A 14,838-nucleotide genomic window follows, 5' to 3' on the forward strand; every position below is an offset into this window, starting at 1 on the left:
GCACTCTCCCTGGCGGGAGCGTGACCACCGTGACGCATCAGAGTTGCGCACTGCGCACAGTGCGCGGGGGCTTACTGTCCCAGGGCCGTCACGTCATTGGTAGTAGGGCTAAGATTGACGGCCCTGGGACCCAAACTGCTGGCTGGCTGGGCAAGAGTGAAAGTAACTAATTAAAACAACAACGCTGCAGTGCCATTGCTTGGTGGTATAACGGGGTCGGGCCGCCGGCTTCGGGAATTCAACCTGGCTGATTTATTAGTGTGTGTGACGGTGCAGATTGCGGACCGGGGTCAGAGCCGGAGGCCGCCAAATCCTGCCAGGGGGCCGCCAGTGCCAGTGATCCTTCCGATCCTCGTCGTGGCGGCCCCTGGGGTTTGGCGGCCCTGTGCAGGTGCACACTTTGCACATGCCCCTGCTGCGAGCACACGCTGACACTCAAAATGAACCTATTAGTCTTTTTACACAATTTGACCCAAGGAGTGTCCAAATTAACGTTTTAAATATTTTTTTTTGTTTAAGAAATGTAAAGCATGAATTTCTGCTATGTATTAGAAGAAAAAAGCTCCAAGCAGGCTTGCTTCGTCACTTCATCAAAAGTGTAGCTGTAGGTGTTGGAAAGTTGTATCATTTGAAAAGTCAATTGAATTAATGAGAATTTGTTCGTCGACACAAGTGGATATGATGAAGCAATGAAAATAGAAACACTTTTTGATGAAGTGACGAAGCAAGCCTGCTTGGAGCTTTTTTCTTCTAATACATAGCAGAAATTCATGCTTTAAAATATTTAAAACGTTAATTTGGACACTCCTTGGGTCAAATTGTGTATCTATCCTTTTAGTGTTTTTTTGCGGTGGGCCACTCCAAGTAGTAGCGTTAAGAAACTAGTAAGAAATTGTGTTGGAAATATAAATAATGTGTTAAAAATATCTCACTGTGCACATGTCAATACCCTCATCGCGTAGCTGAGTTTCACTATTAGTCTTTTTGCTTTCTTCTTGGGTGCATGCATGTACAGTAAAACGCTTTAATCTTTTGCGTCTGTTAAACCGCTTAGTTCGCATTTTACAAGTCTGATTTAAACGGTTTGTCACCAACTCAAGATGTGTATCCGCTTTAAGCTTGTGGTGCTCACCAAGATAATAATCTTTAGGAATCGAATGTACCCTTGAGCTCTGTGAAACCTTTGGAATTCCCCCAAGCCTGCTGCACATGCCCAGTGATAGGTTTGTAGGTATTCACTGTCATTCGCAATATCGTTTCACGCCCAATGTGCACGCTTGTGTTATATGGAATAAAATGCTTGCGTGTGAAACATCATCAGAAAATCCACATGTTTTCCTTTGGCATGCAAGAAGTAATTCTCTACATGGAAGCATAGGGCCTGATTTAGAGTTGGGCAAATGTGGGACTACTGCCAAATAGCGGGGGCGTCCTATGTGTGAAATTTAGAGTGCATCTGTAAAATAGGGTGGCCAGGACAATTCTGTTCCGAGAAACTCTAAATTAGGCCCGTAGTTTGCAAAAGAGAAAAAAATAAGTGTACAATGTGCATATATCCATTTCCACCACACAATCATGCAGATTGTTTGCGCTTAAGACCGTCCACATAGTAAATGAGTTGGACTTAAGTACGTTTGTGTGTGTGTACTCCTGCGGATTTTTGAGAGTCCCATGAAAAGTGTAAATTAGATCAAAGTGTAGGCGTACATCTATGATGCGCAGAAATGCATAGTTTTGATACTTTCCCAAGAATTAGAGGGTTTCCAGAGACACTGGTACATCTAATTTTTTTTTAACAATATATAGGTGCGGATAGAATGTTCATCTCTCAATAGACCAGCAGGTGCCAAATGAATCAAAAATTATCTTTCTGGAGGAAAAAAATATACAGTATTTGTTTTATAGATACACTTTATGCAAGAGAAATGTGTAAAACACTGTTGCACACCATTAGTGGAATATTCCTCTCCGGATAATCGTTGAGAGACAAGTGTTGTAATGATTCTTGACAGATATGTGTGGCCTTTGACCTCAAACTTTGACTTGTCCTGGAATGCCTGAAGGAGGTGTGTAACAGGATGAGGAAACTGCTCACTTTTAATAAACTGAAAGAGATAGTCACTCTCACGTGCTCCCCACCGCCAGATAAGCATGGTGCCAAGCGTCCATTCTTGAATACTGAGACAGCTGGGTATAGGATAAAGAGATCCTTGTTAACAGCACTCGTTTTATTTATGTTTTGTTATTTAAAACATAAATAGTAGGCATTGTCATTTTCAATGCCAAGAGCTCAATCTTGCGTAAATGCGAGACTTAACTGCTGGCTGGCTGGGCAAGAGTGAAAGTAACTAATTAAAACAACAACGCTGCAGTGCCATTGCTTGGTGGTATAACTGGGTCGGGCCGCCGGCTTCGGGTATTCAACCTGGCTGATTTAGTGTGTGTGACGGTGCAGATTGCGGACCGGGGACGGAGCCGGAGGCCGCCAAATCCTGCCAGGGGGCCGCCAGTGCCAGTGATCCTTCCCATCCGATCCCCGTCGTGGCGGCCCCTGAGGTTGGTGGCCCTGTGCAGGTGCACACTTTGCACATGCCTAGGGCCGGCCCTGGCACCAGAACTAACCAAAAAGTATGTATCTTTTCATTGGTCACGTGAGTGTGAGAAGAGCGTCCAAAAAATCAAACAAGCCATTGAGAGCGCCATTGAAATGCCGGACTTTGATCTCAAACTCCATACAGAGGTTGTAGGTGATGCTAGCCCTGTCGGGTTAGGCGCAATCCTTGCACAGCACAAGGGACCGCAAAATACCTGGAGACATATCGTGGTACATGCCAATAAGAGCCAGTCACAAACTGAACGTGCATACTCGCACACTGAGAAAGAAAGTGTGACACTGGTTTGGGCTTGTGAATAATTTCCATGTGTTTGTGTATGGAAAGCTGATCACCAAGCATTGTTCATGGTATTTGGGAATCCCACAGCAAAAATGCCTCCTTGAATTGAGCATTGGGGTTTGAGGTCACAAGAATTCAACTAAACAATTCTTCATCATCCAGGGAAAGATCAGAAACTGGCTGATTATGCCCTGGTACCCCATGTAAGACAGTGGAGGATTACATCCAATTTATTGTGAAATCGAGGACACCAACTGCCATGTCTTTCGAGCAAATTGCCACTGCCACAAGCCACGGTAGTGGCATGTCAAGATTAAAAGTTGTGGAACCAGTATTCTAGACCTCTCACTAATGACAGCGAGTATATGAAGTTCAGAAATGTAGGAGATGAACTTTCAGTAACGCAGGAAGGCCTCATTCTGCAAGGTACACAGATTGTTATTCACCAAAGTCTCTGACAACAAGTAGTTGAATTTGCCCAAGAAGGAGATCGAGGAATAGTTGCCACTAAGAGAGCTCTCCGTGATCGAGTCTGGTTTCCGTATCTTGACAAAAGGGTAAAAAAAGAATTGAAGACTTGTCACATATGCAACTGTCTTTAATCTCAAGTTAGTCAGCAACCTTTGATTATGTCAGTATTGCCCCATCATGCTTGGGAGAGAATTGCTATTGATTTTTTATGGCCCTCCAGAGACTGGACATCATCTTCTAGTTATTGTTGATCAATACTCACATTTGTCATTGGTAGAAGACCTTTCATCCACTACATATGAGCAGGGTTATTCAAAACCTAGATGGCATCTTTGTGTCATGACTTGTACCTGCAATCTTAAAATCTGACAACGACCCACCTTTTAATAGTCGAGAATTCAAAAACGTTCTAAATCACCGCAATATAAAGCATCAAAAAAAGCACTCCCCTTTGACACCAGGCCAATGGTCTGGTAGAACGCTTCATGAGTGCTCTAAAGAAAGCTGTTCAGCATTCTACATTGGGGAAGCTCGACCTCGAAGGTGTTTTGAACACTATTCTTTGAGGTTACTGTTTGACCCCCTCACTCAACCACAGAGGAAACCCCTGTAACTATCATGTTTGGAAGAGTCATGACAACCAAGCTTTCCCAATGGAAGGGGCTGGGTGTGACAGGGGATACATATGCATTCATCTTCATGCTGATAGTCTTCTTGGGCTGGGAGAGAGGTGATTCACACTTACATTTGAATAGGTTGTGTCCTGCCCGCCCTCAAAGGGCTGATTTACCCCCTACTGATCGTCTGGAGCCAGGAATGGGCTGCAAGGGACTGTTGCACACTTCTGAGGGTTCATTTAAAGTCACCCGTTCATGAAAGACATTTTTGAGTATATGTACTGGAGCTCTGATCCCATGTTTTTAGACGCTGCTTTGGACTTGTAGCCAGACATTGTTGGCTCTACAAACTTCTCATTGCCATAAGGACTGCTGTGCTGCCAAGAGCAACAACCATTTCAACTAACTGCCTTGTTGTGTTGACCTGCTGCAGCTGGGCTGCAGGACGGACTACCAATTTGCAACCTAACTGTATGTGCTGTCTGCTGCCTGCCACCTCCTTTTGTGCCCTGAAGTGCTCTCCAAGGGCTTGTTTGCTTTCCCCCTGTTCTCTCGAAATCTCAGGGCCATCAAATACCTTGTTGCCTCTTTTCTCCAATACTTCTGCTGGGTGAGCCCATTTTACAAGGGTTAGCATGTCGCCAGTACTCCCTTCTGCACCAAGGTAAAACTTTGTGCATTACAGGACAGTGCACCATGGGCCTACAGTGCAGCGCTCTGACCAGGGGAGTGCCTTTGTGCATTCTAGGGAAGTGTTCCATGTTTTACAAACCAGCATGTGGTGAGCGTTTTTTCTCTAGCGTGAACAGCGTTGCTTCGCCTGGAGGCATTACCAGAGAAACAAACACGTCCTTGTGCCAGCGTGCTCACTGCAGTTGAATTGTATTGTGACCCTCACCCCTGCAGTCTGGCTAGATATTGCCACCATCTGATGCCACCAAGAATAAACTAGTGTGGCCCCTCTGGTCGTGAGACTCAAGGAACAGCCCCCTGATGACTTGTACTGCTCTAAGATGGTACAGTCCAGCGTTTAAGGCTGCAGAGCTACAGGAGCTGCATAAAGCCTTCAAGGCAGGCCTTTCGACAACACGTTGTTCTGTAACATGCGGCGGGCCAGCATTCTAAGGCTCATTCCAGCCAGCCTCGCCCTCTGGTTTTAACGCGTATACTGCACGAATCTCTCCACGTTGGGTCCCACTCCTGAGACATGACAACATTGTTAGCAAGTTACAGATGCCCTGAGGACAGTGACCCTGCACCCACAAAGGTACTGTGAGGCGGGTTGGGTCTAGAAGAGGGTTAAAGCCACCCTGCTCCCCTTCACGGGTGGCTTGGTTTCCCTTGGACAAAGAGACGCGATTCAAGTGGCCTCGGCGGGCTCCAAATTCGCAAGAGCGTGAGGGGGATTACTTGTTCAGCATTGTCTCTGCTCTGGAGATGACCGCAAGAATGGCGCAGGGCCGTCGATAGAGGAGTACTGCTGGAAGACTCAAGCTCAATTACTGTTTAGCATTTAGTAGGTGCTCCTGCGCCGTACGTTTGGTTTCTAAATGCAATCACGTCAACCACGTTCACTACAGTTACCGTATGAAATGTAATAGGAGCTCAGGTGCGCTGTGACCTATGTTTTCATAGTAATTTGTGTTTTTCTCTGTCAAACCTGCATTATTTGCGCGAACGGTGTGATTTAAGTCATTTTGGTCTTGTTTGATGTACAATATAGAATTTATTTTTACATAATCCTGCATGGATTCCCTTTTGTGGTTTACTCACTATGTTGCTGCACGAGTGTGTTGCACAAATGCTCTGCACATTGCCTCTTTAAACTAGCCTGACTACGCTGCGCCAAGCTACCAGAGGGTGAGCGCAGGTTATCTCAGGTGTGTATCGGGCTTACCCTAACTAGAGTGGTGGATTCTGCCTGGCTTAGGTGCCTACCCTAGCCGACCAGAAACCCCTTGTCCAACAGTGGTTCTTGTGAATCACTTGATTTCCCAGCATGCTCCTGCTGCAGAACCTGGTCAATGCACTTTATGTAGGAGGACTAGCCTCCATTTGTGTCTCAAAGGGAAGTGTGACTCTTTTTCTTAGAACATACACTTTTTTCTGAATTGTAACTGTTCACTTCTCCATATTATATTATTGCAGCTTTTTCAAGAAATATTTTCTTCATGTAATTTTCAATGTTTTTTCTATTTTGCAGAACAACAATCACAGCTAGAAAGTATGAATGGGAAAGAAAGCCATAAAGGTTCCGGAGGCAAGATGAATATAACTCAAAATATCTACTTAAGGAAACGGCGCAGAATGCACATGAGGGAGAGACGCTTTGCTTGTAATGTGTGTGACAAAGGATTTATCAATGAGACACTTCTTGTGAGGCACAAAAAAGGACACACCAGCCTCAGGCCATATCTCTGCGAAACGTGTAAAAAGTGTTTCACTCAAAAGGAAACTTTTTTACAACATCAAAGAACACACACAGGAGAGAGACCTCATCAAAGCGTACACACAGGAGAGAGGCCTTATCACTGTACTGTATGTGCCAAGAGCTTCACTCAAAAGAAAATTCTTCTTCGGCATCAACGCATACACACAGGAGAAAAGCCTTATCACTGCACCATGTGTGAGAAGAGCTTCAATCAAAAGGCACATCTACTACAGCACCGAAGGAAACACACAGGGGAGAAACCTTATCACTGCACTGTGTGTTCCAAGCGCTTTGCTGTTAAGAGATCCCTTGTACGGCATCAAAGCGTACACACAGGAGAGTGGCCTCATCACTGCACAGTGTGTTCCAAAACCTTTTCTCAGAAGGGGAACCTTGTACTGCATCAAAGAACACACACAGGAGAGAAGCCTTATCACTGCACAGTGTGTTCCAAAACCTTTTCTCAGAAGGCACACCTTGTACTGCATCAAAGAACTCACACAGGAGAGCAGCCTTATCACTGCACTGTGTGTTCCAAGCGCTTTGCTGATAAGGGATCCCTTGTACGGCATCAAAGCATACACACAGGAGAGAAGCGTTATCACTGCACTGAGTGTTCAAAGTGCTTTTCTCATAAGTCGACCCTTGTACAGCATCAAAGCGTACACACAGGAGAGTGGCCTCATCACTGCACAGTGTGTTCCAAAACCTTTTCTCAGAAGGGGAACCTTGTACGGCATCAAATTGTACACACAGGAGAGAAGCCTTATCACTGCACAGTGTGTTCCAAAACCTTTTCTCAGAAGGCACACCTTGTACTGCATCAAAGAACTCACACAGGAGAGCACCAAATAATACACACTAAACTGAACCCTATCACTGCACAGTTTATGCCAGGACTTCACTCAAAATGAACGTTTCTACAACACCAATTAATACAAACAAGATCCATTTTCACTGTAACAATCTTATGTCCTGCTTACCCCAAAGTAAGTTTTACTGCAATGTTGTAACTTAGCGAGGGCTTATAGTCATAAATTCCTAATGGCCAGTGTTCCCTGTAGGGAGTGTGCATTTAGTGTAATAACCCTGAGCGCACAAACTCCGTTGCGAAGCGCATACACTTCACACATCACTGAGGCACCATTTGCAGCTCTTGCTTTTAAAAAGCGAGCAGCGTGGAAAAAAAGATCTCTTGCGTGAAGGAGCACAGAGAGCAGATCTTGGGCCTAGCAGCATACCACCGTGGAAGAGGGGAGAACGTTGCAGCGTGCCTCTTAAACTGCAGTGTATCGGATTGCCGAGGGTCACAAGTTGTGCAGCATGTTTCCTCTTCGCATGCCGTTTGCTGAATTAGTGTCTGAGAGAGGCTGCAGGGCTTTACAGGCAGCTGTGGCTGTCCGGGCATGATCCGCGCCTTGCAGATTAATTAATTTTAAAATTCCATGCACTAATTAGCATTGTTCGGTATTTAAGGGCACGATATACGGCATGCTCTATGTTTAAGTCCCAGCTAAAAGTGTTCAAAAGGCAAGCATAATGGTATGCCTGTGCTACATATCTTTAGAGAAGTCATTTCTGACCCTGCCGCAAGCATGCCAAGTCATATGTGCCCCCAGTGAGGCAGCATCATTAAGATGAGTAATTTTCCCGGCCTAGACCTGGGCTCTGTAATTGCAGCTCTGGTCACCTGTGAAGCGTGATTGCGAGCAGCCATACAAGAATGTAAGGAGATATGATCGGTAACCAATCACATCCTCGTGTTATTTCTTTATAAATGTTCTGAGTCTTTCTCACTGCTAGTTGATTCTATTGTACCAACCGAATATAGGATTCCTTTACCACCTCGCTCACGCCATTACATGAGGGCACATCCGCAATGCTATCACACCGCCTAGAAAACACACACTAAACTACTACTTACACGTCACAACAACTTTTAGCTCACAGCTAGGGCTCTCAGCACAGACCCCTATTCACAGATGCCAAAGTCCCTACTCGCCTCTCAGAACGGACTTGCGTCCATCTTCAGCCCAGGTGCTGCTCGCTCTTTGTGGTGTGTGATTACCGTTGGAGCTGCAGAAAGAAACGTGGGGTCTTTTACCTTCCCATCATACCTTTTACCACATATGTTTGAGTTAGTAGTTGAACTTTGTTTATTGCAGATGTATGTAGACCTCTTTTCCTAAATAAACCCTGCTGTATCTTGCATTGCAATGGGTTCGAGTCAGCATTCTGTGCATTTAAGATCCCCTCCTATAGGGCTCACATTTATTTTTTTGTCACTCTGTAAGCTCTACAGCGCTCAGGCTTCGGTAGTGAAGAGTGCTGCCGCAACCAACTGCAAAGCAGCTAACCCACTGAGCAGCCCCTTATCTATGAGTGCCGCCAGGTATAACTTGATTTACCTCTTGTAAGGAGTAAGTACTGTGTCCAGACTGATTTTTTAATTTCTTTTTTTCATCCCAGCCCTTTTTTGCTTACCTCATTCGAAGAATGCAAAATAAAACAAGACTTAGGGCAGGATGTACTAGCATCAGGAATACCGATTTCCTATTTGCCATTCTCTATGAGTCGCAATTTTTGAAATCGGAATTCCTAATGTATGAAACTCTTTTGAGTTTCATTAGCGATTGCTAGCAAGTGACAAATAGACCTACCTCATGCATATTAGTGAGGTAGGTCGCAATTTGAGACCCATTAGGAATCACAACCATCACAGAGATGGCAGCCTGCTGAGGTCAGCAGACCACAATGTCTATGATTGGTTTTTAATAAAGCAGTCTGTTTATGTTTTTTTAATGCAGCCCGTTTTCCTTAAAGGATAATGGGATGCATTTAAAAAGAAAACAAATAAGCTTTTTCGTGAATTTTTTTAAGAGTAGACTGTGGGGTCCGAGGGACAGCCGCCTGCCCTTAAAAATATTTGTTTTCCATTCTTCAAAGGACCCGTACCTATTTGCAAATGGGTTATCACCTCCTGCAGGGAGTCAGTGAAACTTGACCTTAATTCGGTCGCAAAACTTTCATACAGCCCATTCAGATTCAGTAATTGGAAGAAATGCCGTAAACACGCCCCTTTTAAATACCAAATCGCAAACACCAATTGCAAGTAGGTAGCGTTTTACTGAATCACAATTTGTATTTGGTACATTTGTGAAAGCATTTTTGCGGTTGGACGTTTCCGACTGCAAAAATGCTTTGTACAAGGGGCCCCTAATGATTTACTCCCCCAGCAGGAGAACTAGCCAATAGGGCACTAAACTAATGGTGCAGCGCCAGCTTTGCACGTGTGCAGCAACAGCGGTGGCATGAGCACCGGCACTTAGGTTTTTAAAAAAAACAAATTAATCACTGCAAGCATTCATTTATTTGTGCTCCTCATAATTGAAGATATCTCTTTCAGTCTTAGGCTTGGAAATAATATTTTGTTTGAAGTCCATGTTCGTGTTTTCGGACGGCAGATGCTCCTGCTGTTCTTGGTCCATTCATCACACACTCATGCTGGTGCTTGCTGACTCTTTATGCTTCTGTGCACTTTACCATTGGTGCAGCAGGTGCAGTGGCATGGGGCCTAGGGCTATGAGGGGCCCGTTGACCCTGTAAATTACTGTATATTAGCAGCCCAACAACAGCCAAATTGGTGATTTCCTTTGCTTGCACCTGAGCTCATGGCATCCTGGTCTTTCCACAAACATGAATAAACCCGAGCTGGGCGTCACTGCTAGCGCTGATGGAGGGCTGTATGTTTTGGAAGGAGAGTCGATCTCTCAGGACCATGCTCAGATAAAATGATCATTATTACGAGTGACTGCGGTGCCGACGCCTGAGCGGCAGGAACCCTTCATCTACCTCTGCTTGGTTCATGCGGGGCTTCCTTCTGCCGAAAATAAGGTTCCCATATGTTTCATTTAACAACACAGTTTGCTTCCTAAATGCAGCGGCAAAGTTAGATTTTAGTGGGATGAACAGCGCATAGGATTATACCTGCAAGCGTTTTGGAAATACAAACAGACACCAACACGCATCAATCCTTTTAAGAATATCCACACCTTATATCCATTATACTCCACTCCACGGGTTGTATAGCATTCCGCATCATAGGGAGGGGACGCCTTCATAAAAGAAGGGTCGAGGACGTGTTGCATCTTAAAAGGCTTCAAGTCTGTGCTCTGCATGCTGCAGATGTCCGCAGTGGATGCCTTAACCATCTGCGCTACCTTACATGCTTACTAAGACACAGGAACAATGCTGTATGTGTGTCTATTGTAACTGAGGCTCAACAAACGTTTTGGTTTAGAGGATCGCCTAAACCTTTTTGTTTAGTAAAACAAGCACTTTCTTTCTGTTGCACTTTTCATTTCATGTTCACTGTGCTGCGGCTCACCATTACCAGTCCACCGAAAACAAAATGCAATTGAGAATTGGTTGCAGGTTGCAGGCTCCACTCATCCTCCACCGTTCCACAAGCAGGTAGTTTGGATCTTCCATTTATTTAAGGCAATTTCTGAAATATCAGAAATAGCTGTATAGTCCAGAAAAATGTTTCACACTCTCAGGGGATTCCTTTCTTTTCTTGTCCAACTCCTCTCTGCTGTTTTTTTTTTAATTCTTTTTTTTATTAACATTTTAAAGATCACACATGCACATTTGACCACCTTGTAGTCCCACTGCACAACATAGTTCTTGTATGATACAGAAAGTAGTACAAAGCATTCAGTGGAAAGTGGCGCTCTTCAGTATACCTTTCTGCTGCTGACAGTCATTCGATGGACCTCTCCCCACACATCTGCCCCAGAGGACCTGTCGTCCGTACATTCTTCAACTGCATATATTCGTTCGTCCTTTGCAGGGGTCTGATGTTACCGCAGCCCCATTCCATAGCCCACCATGCTGCACCCTGCAATCCTCTATTAGTATCCTGTGTCCAGCATCGCCCCTCTGCGTGCCCTTCCTCCTCGGCATTTTCGCCCTTGTCCACTAAGTATGCCTTATAGAGGGCCCAGTAGTCCCTAGGGCGGTTCTGCACAGACTGAAGCTCATTAGAAGTGTCCAACTACTCATTACAGTGTACCATCTCCGAGTGCCGATCCCCCAATTTTGGAGCTGGGACCCTTGCCCAGCGCATCGCTACTCTGCGCTTAGCTAATAGTAGTCCAATAGCTACTAGCTTCCTGACCGATTTTTCTAGGTCCTTATCATATCCCAATAAAGCTAGCATTGGTTCCATCTGTATAGTGAGGCTGTTCTAGCCGTCCATGCCTGGAAAACTCCCTCCCAAAATTGAAGTATCGCCGGAGAGTACCAAGCAGCATGTATAAACCCTTCTTCCTGCTCACTGCATCGCAGGCAGTTTGCAGATTCCCGTAGGCCATATCGGTACAATCTTTCCAGCGTATAATACACACGGTTTATGTACTTAAAGTTTATCAACTGGTGTCTCCATTTACAGATCCCTCCTTCATTCTAGCGCAGCAGGACTGCCATACCTTATCTTCTATGGGCCGACCCAAGTCTCTCGGCTAGTCCGATCTTGCTTCAATCACACTGGGTCTGCGCCTGCCTGTGCGTAAGCTTAGAGCACTCTTACTAACTTGTCTGGGGCTGCTTCTGTTTCAGGGCAGAACGTGCCGGCATATCTGGTGGCTCTTGCAAGTCTTGTCCTAATAGTTCTCTCAATTCATGGCAGTGATATCGAGTCAGAGCTGATGGCGGGTGATTTGCTCAGGGATATTCCTCCAATTCCCAACCATTACTTTGTCAAAAAGATCTGCCATCTTTGTTACCCCTTGCGTTTACAGGGCAGGTCTCATATTTGTTACCAGTACTAACGAGAGCCAGGTGCACCGCTCTAGTTTAACATGTGAGAATACAAGCGTGTGCCCCTTGTTTATCTCACAAGCTCCACCGTGCATGTGATGTAGTGTTCAGTAGATCAAAGACTCCAATTTGGCGGGTTGGAGCCACAAAGGTTACTGTGGGAGTGTGGGGGGGTGTGCGTCGTCTCTCTCCAAGCACTGATTAGGCAGATCGTGTGGGCCATGAATCCAGTAGTAGGTGAAGGAGCTTTGCACCACTTTATAGTACAATTCTAGGTCTGGCGCATTAAGACCCCCCATGTCATAAGGTAGAGTGAGGACCTCCCACCGAACCTTTGGCTGCTTTCCCGCCCATGCTAATTTTGTCAGAAAACTGCATAATGTGGCAAAAATTGCTTTAGGCAGGAGAATAGGTATGTTCAGAAACAGAAACCTAGGGAGGACTACCATTTCCATAAGAGCTATGCGCCCAATGAGAGAGAGTGGTCATTGGACCCAGCGGTTCACATCTTCTTCTAACATTTGTATTGCCTTACCGTAGTTCTCAAGTATGACTATTGCTGGATCTGTATGAATCTGTATTCCCAAATATCATACTGCTTCTGTCGTCTATCGCAAGGGGAATTCCAATACTGGTGGCGTTGTGGATGGGGTAAATGGAAAAATGATAGACTTATGCCAGTTAACCTTTAGCCCTGAAAGACCCCCAAATCGTACCACTTCTCTTAACATAGGCGTAAGATTCTTCCCTGGTTCCCGAACATACAGCAACATGTTGTCAGCGTATGCTGATATGACTAGTCTGTAGCTCAGGGATCGCGGCCCTCTGTGACCATGATATTCTCGGAGTGCGTACGTCAGGAGCTCCACTATGAAAGCGTATAGCAGGGGCGATAGGGGGCGGCCCTAACGATTGGCTCTTGTAATCGAACTTTGGGACGTGGTTATTGCACCAATACGAATACGTGCCACCAGATTGTTGTGCAGAGTCCTAACCAATTGTTGAAATACTCCTCCCACTCCAATTCGTCTCAAGTTTGTTCTCATGAAACGGTGTGTCTCCTGTATGACATGTATAACATTGAAATCCAATAAAAAGATTTGCTCTCATGAATACCCACTCGACTGAGTCAAACGCCTTTTCAGCGTCCAAAAAGACTGCGGCCGCTTCTGTTTTGGGATCCAGGAGCTGTAGTGCATCCAGCAGCGTCCTAAGATTAGTATACAGACTCCGACTCGGGACAAATCCTGACTGCTCTGGCCCCACCACCCCTGGTAAAATATCAATGCCAGCCTATTGGCAAGTACTGTAGCGTATATTTTCACGTCACCATTTAATAATGATAAAGGCCCACAGGAGAAGCACACATTTACCAGGTTTAGGTATTCCAAATATGAGGGCCTCACGCATCAAAGGTGGCATTATTCCGGTCAGTACCATTTATTCATAGAGTGTGACTAAGTGTGGTATCAGTATATCTTGATATGCTTTATAAAAAGCCACAGTTATGCCATCCATCCCCGACACTTTCCCTGATTGCATACCCTCCAGTGCTGCACGGATCTCCTCCGGGTCCAGATGCTCTCACATCATTTTAATGTGCTCCAAATAGTCATTTATGGCTGCTTCATCCGGGGTTATTCAAGACCTATATAACTCAGCATAGTATTTGCGAAATCTCTCGGCTATATGGTGCTGCTCATGTAGGGGTTTGTCACCTTCATCTAACTCTTACAACAGAGTCTCTACCTCTCTCCTAGGGTGCACCAATGCTCCTAGCACGGTCCCTGGGTGTTCCCCTTCTCCGTATGCTCTGGCTACCGCATACTGTCCCATATGCTGAAACTTCAGGGCTGCTATTTCATTGTACTCTTCTAGACTGACCTGGATGTACCTTAACATTTGTTTATCTCTGTTAGACCTGTCTGCATCTGGGGAGACTCTAACCAACATTATTTATTTTTGTCCCACTTAGCCTCCCAGAGTTTCTGTTTTTATTTTTTATATATGTCCACCAGGATTTTTCAGTGCTGTCAGGGGGCTAGGTGTTCCTTGGTTATGACGCCATTTTTCCCTCATAACCTGTGAGGCCTAGTTATGCCCCTTGAAAATCTAGGGACACCCAGAAACCTAAAATGGTGTCCACCAACTGCCATAACGGACACTACTGGAGAACAGGCCTATAGGCTAACATGAGGAACTTTCTAGAAGCATCCAGTGAATTCTGCAGGTCTCAGGCCACCCTATAAAAGGCCAGTGACCAGCAGCCATTTTGGAGGAGGAGTAGTAGTAGTCTCAGGAGTGACCAGTGAGGAGAGAGGCGACTTGTGGAGGAGGATTGCGCACCAGAGGTGACCAGATCGACCTGTGGGCCGGCTGTCGCGTGTTGGGAAGTGCCACCTTTCAGGCTGACCGAACCCCCCTGTCACACCAGCCATAAAGTGTGACCAGAGACTTTGTATTTAGTTTGAAGAACCGGGTCGTGTTGGGAGAAGACCCTCGTTATTGCAGCCAAGCGAAATCAGCTGTGGTGCATACCTGCTCAAAGCGCCGTCAGCCAAGCCTGTCCCACATGCGTTTGCAGGGACCATCTATCTGTGAGAAG

The 14,838-nt window shown here is 45.5% G+C and overlaps 1 protein-coding gene across 4 annotated transcripts in view; it reads left to right on the top strand.

The window, feature by feature from the left end:
- The window catches only part of LOC144767698 (uncharacterized), a 68,463-nt gene extending 59,833 nt beyond the window's left edge, over nt 1-8,630 (top strand). For 2 of the 4 annotated variants that reach the window (XR_013598319.1, XR_013598318.1), the window contains 2 exons: nt 6,186-7,782; nt 7,838-8,630. Coding sequence is in view for 2 of the 4 variants with exons in the window: in XM_078651108.1 (XP_078507234.1) it covers nt 6,186-7,327 (1,142 nt within the window). In the remaining 2 variants the exon portion in view is untranslated. Of the gene's footprint in view, nt 1-6,185 lie in introns of all 4 variants that reach the window. The other 2 variants (XM_078651108.1, XM_078651094.1) reach the window with 1 other exon arrangement.
- The last annotated feature ends 6,208 nt before the right edge of the window (nt 8,631-14,838 follow it).

This window comes from Lissotriton helveticus, chromosome 1_1 (genome assembly GCF_964261635.1).
Source record: "Lissotriton helveticus chromosome 1_1, aLisHel1.1, whole genome shotgun sequence".
NCBI classification, from domain to species: Eukaryota; Metazoa; Chordata; class Amphibia; order Caudata; family Salamandridae; genus Lissotriton; species Lissotriton helveticus.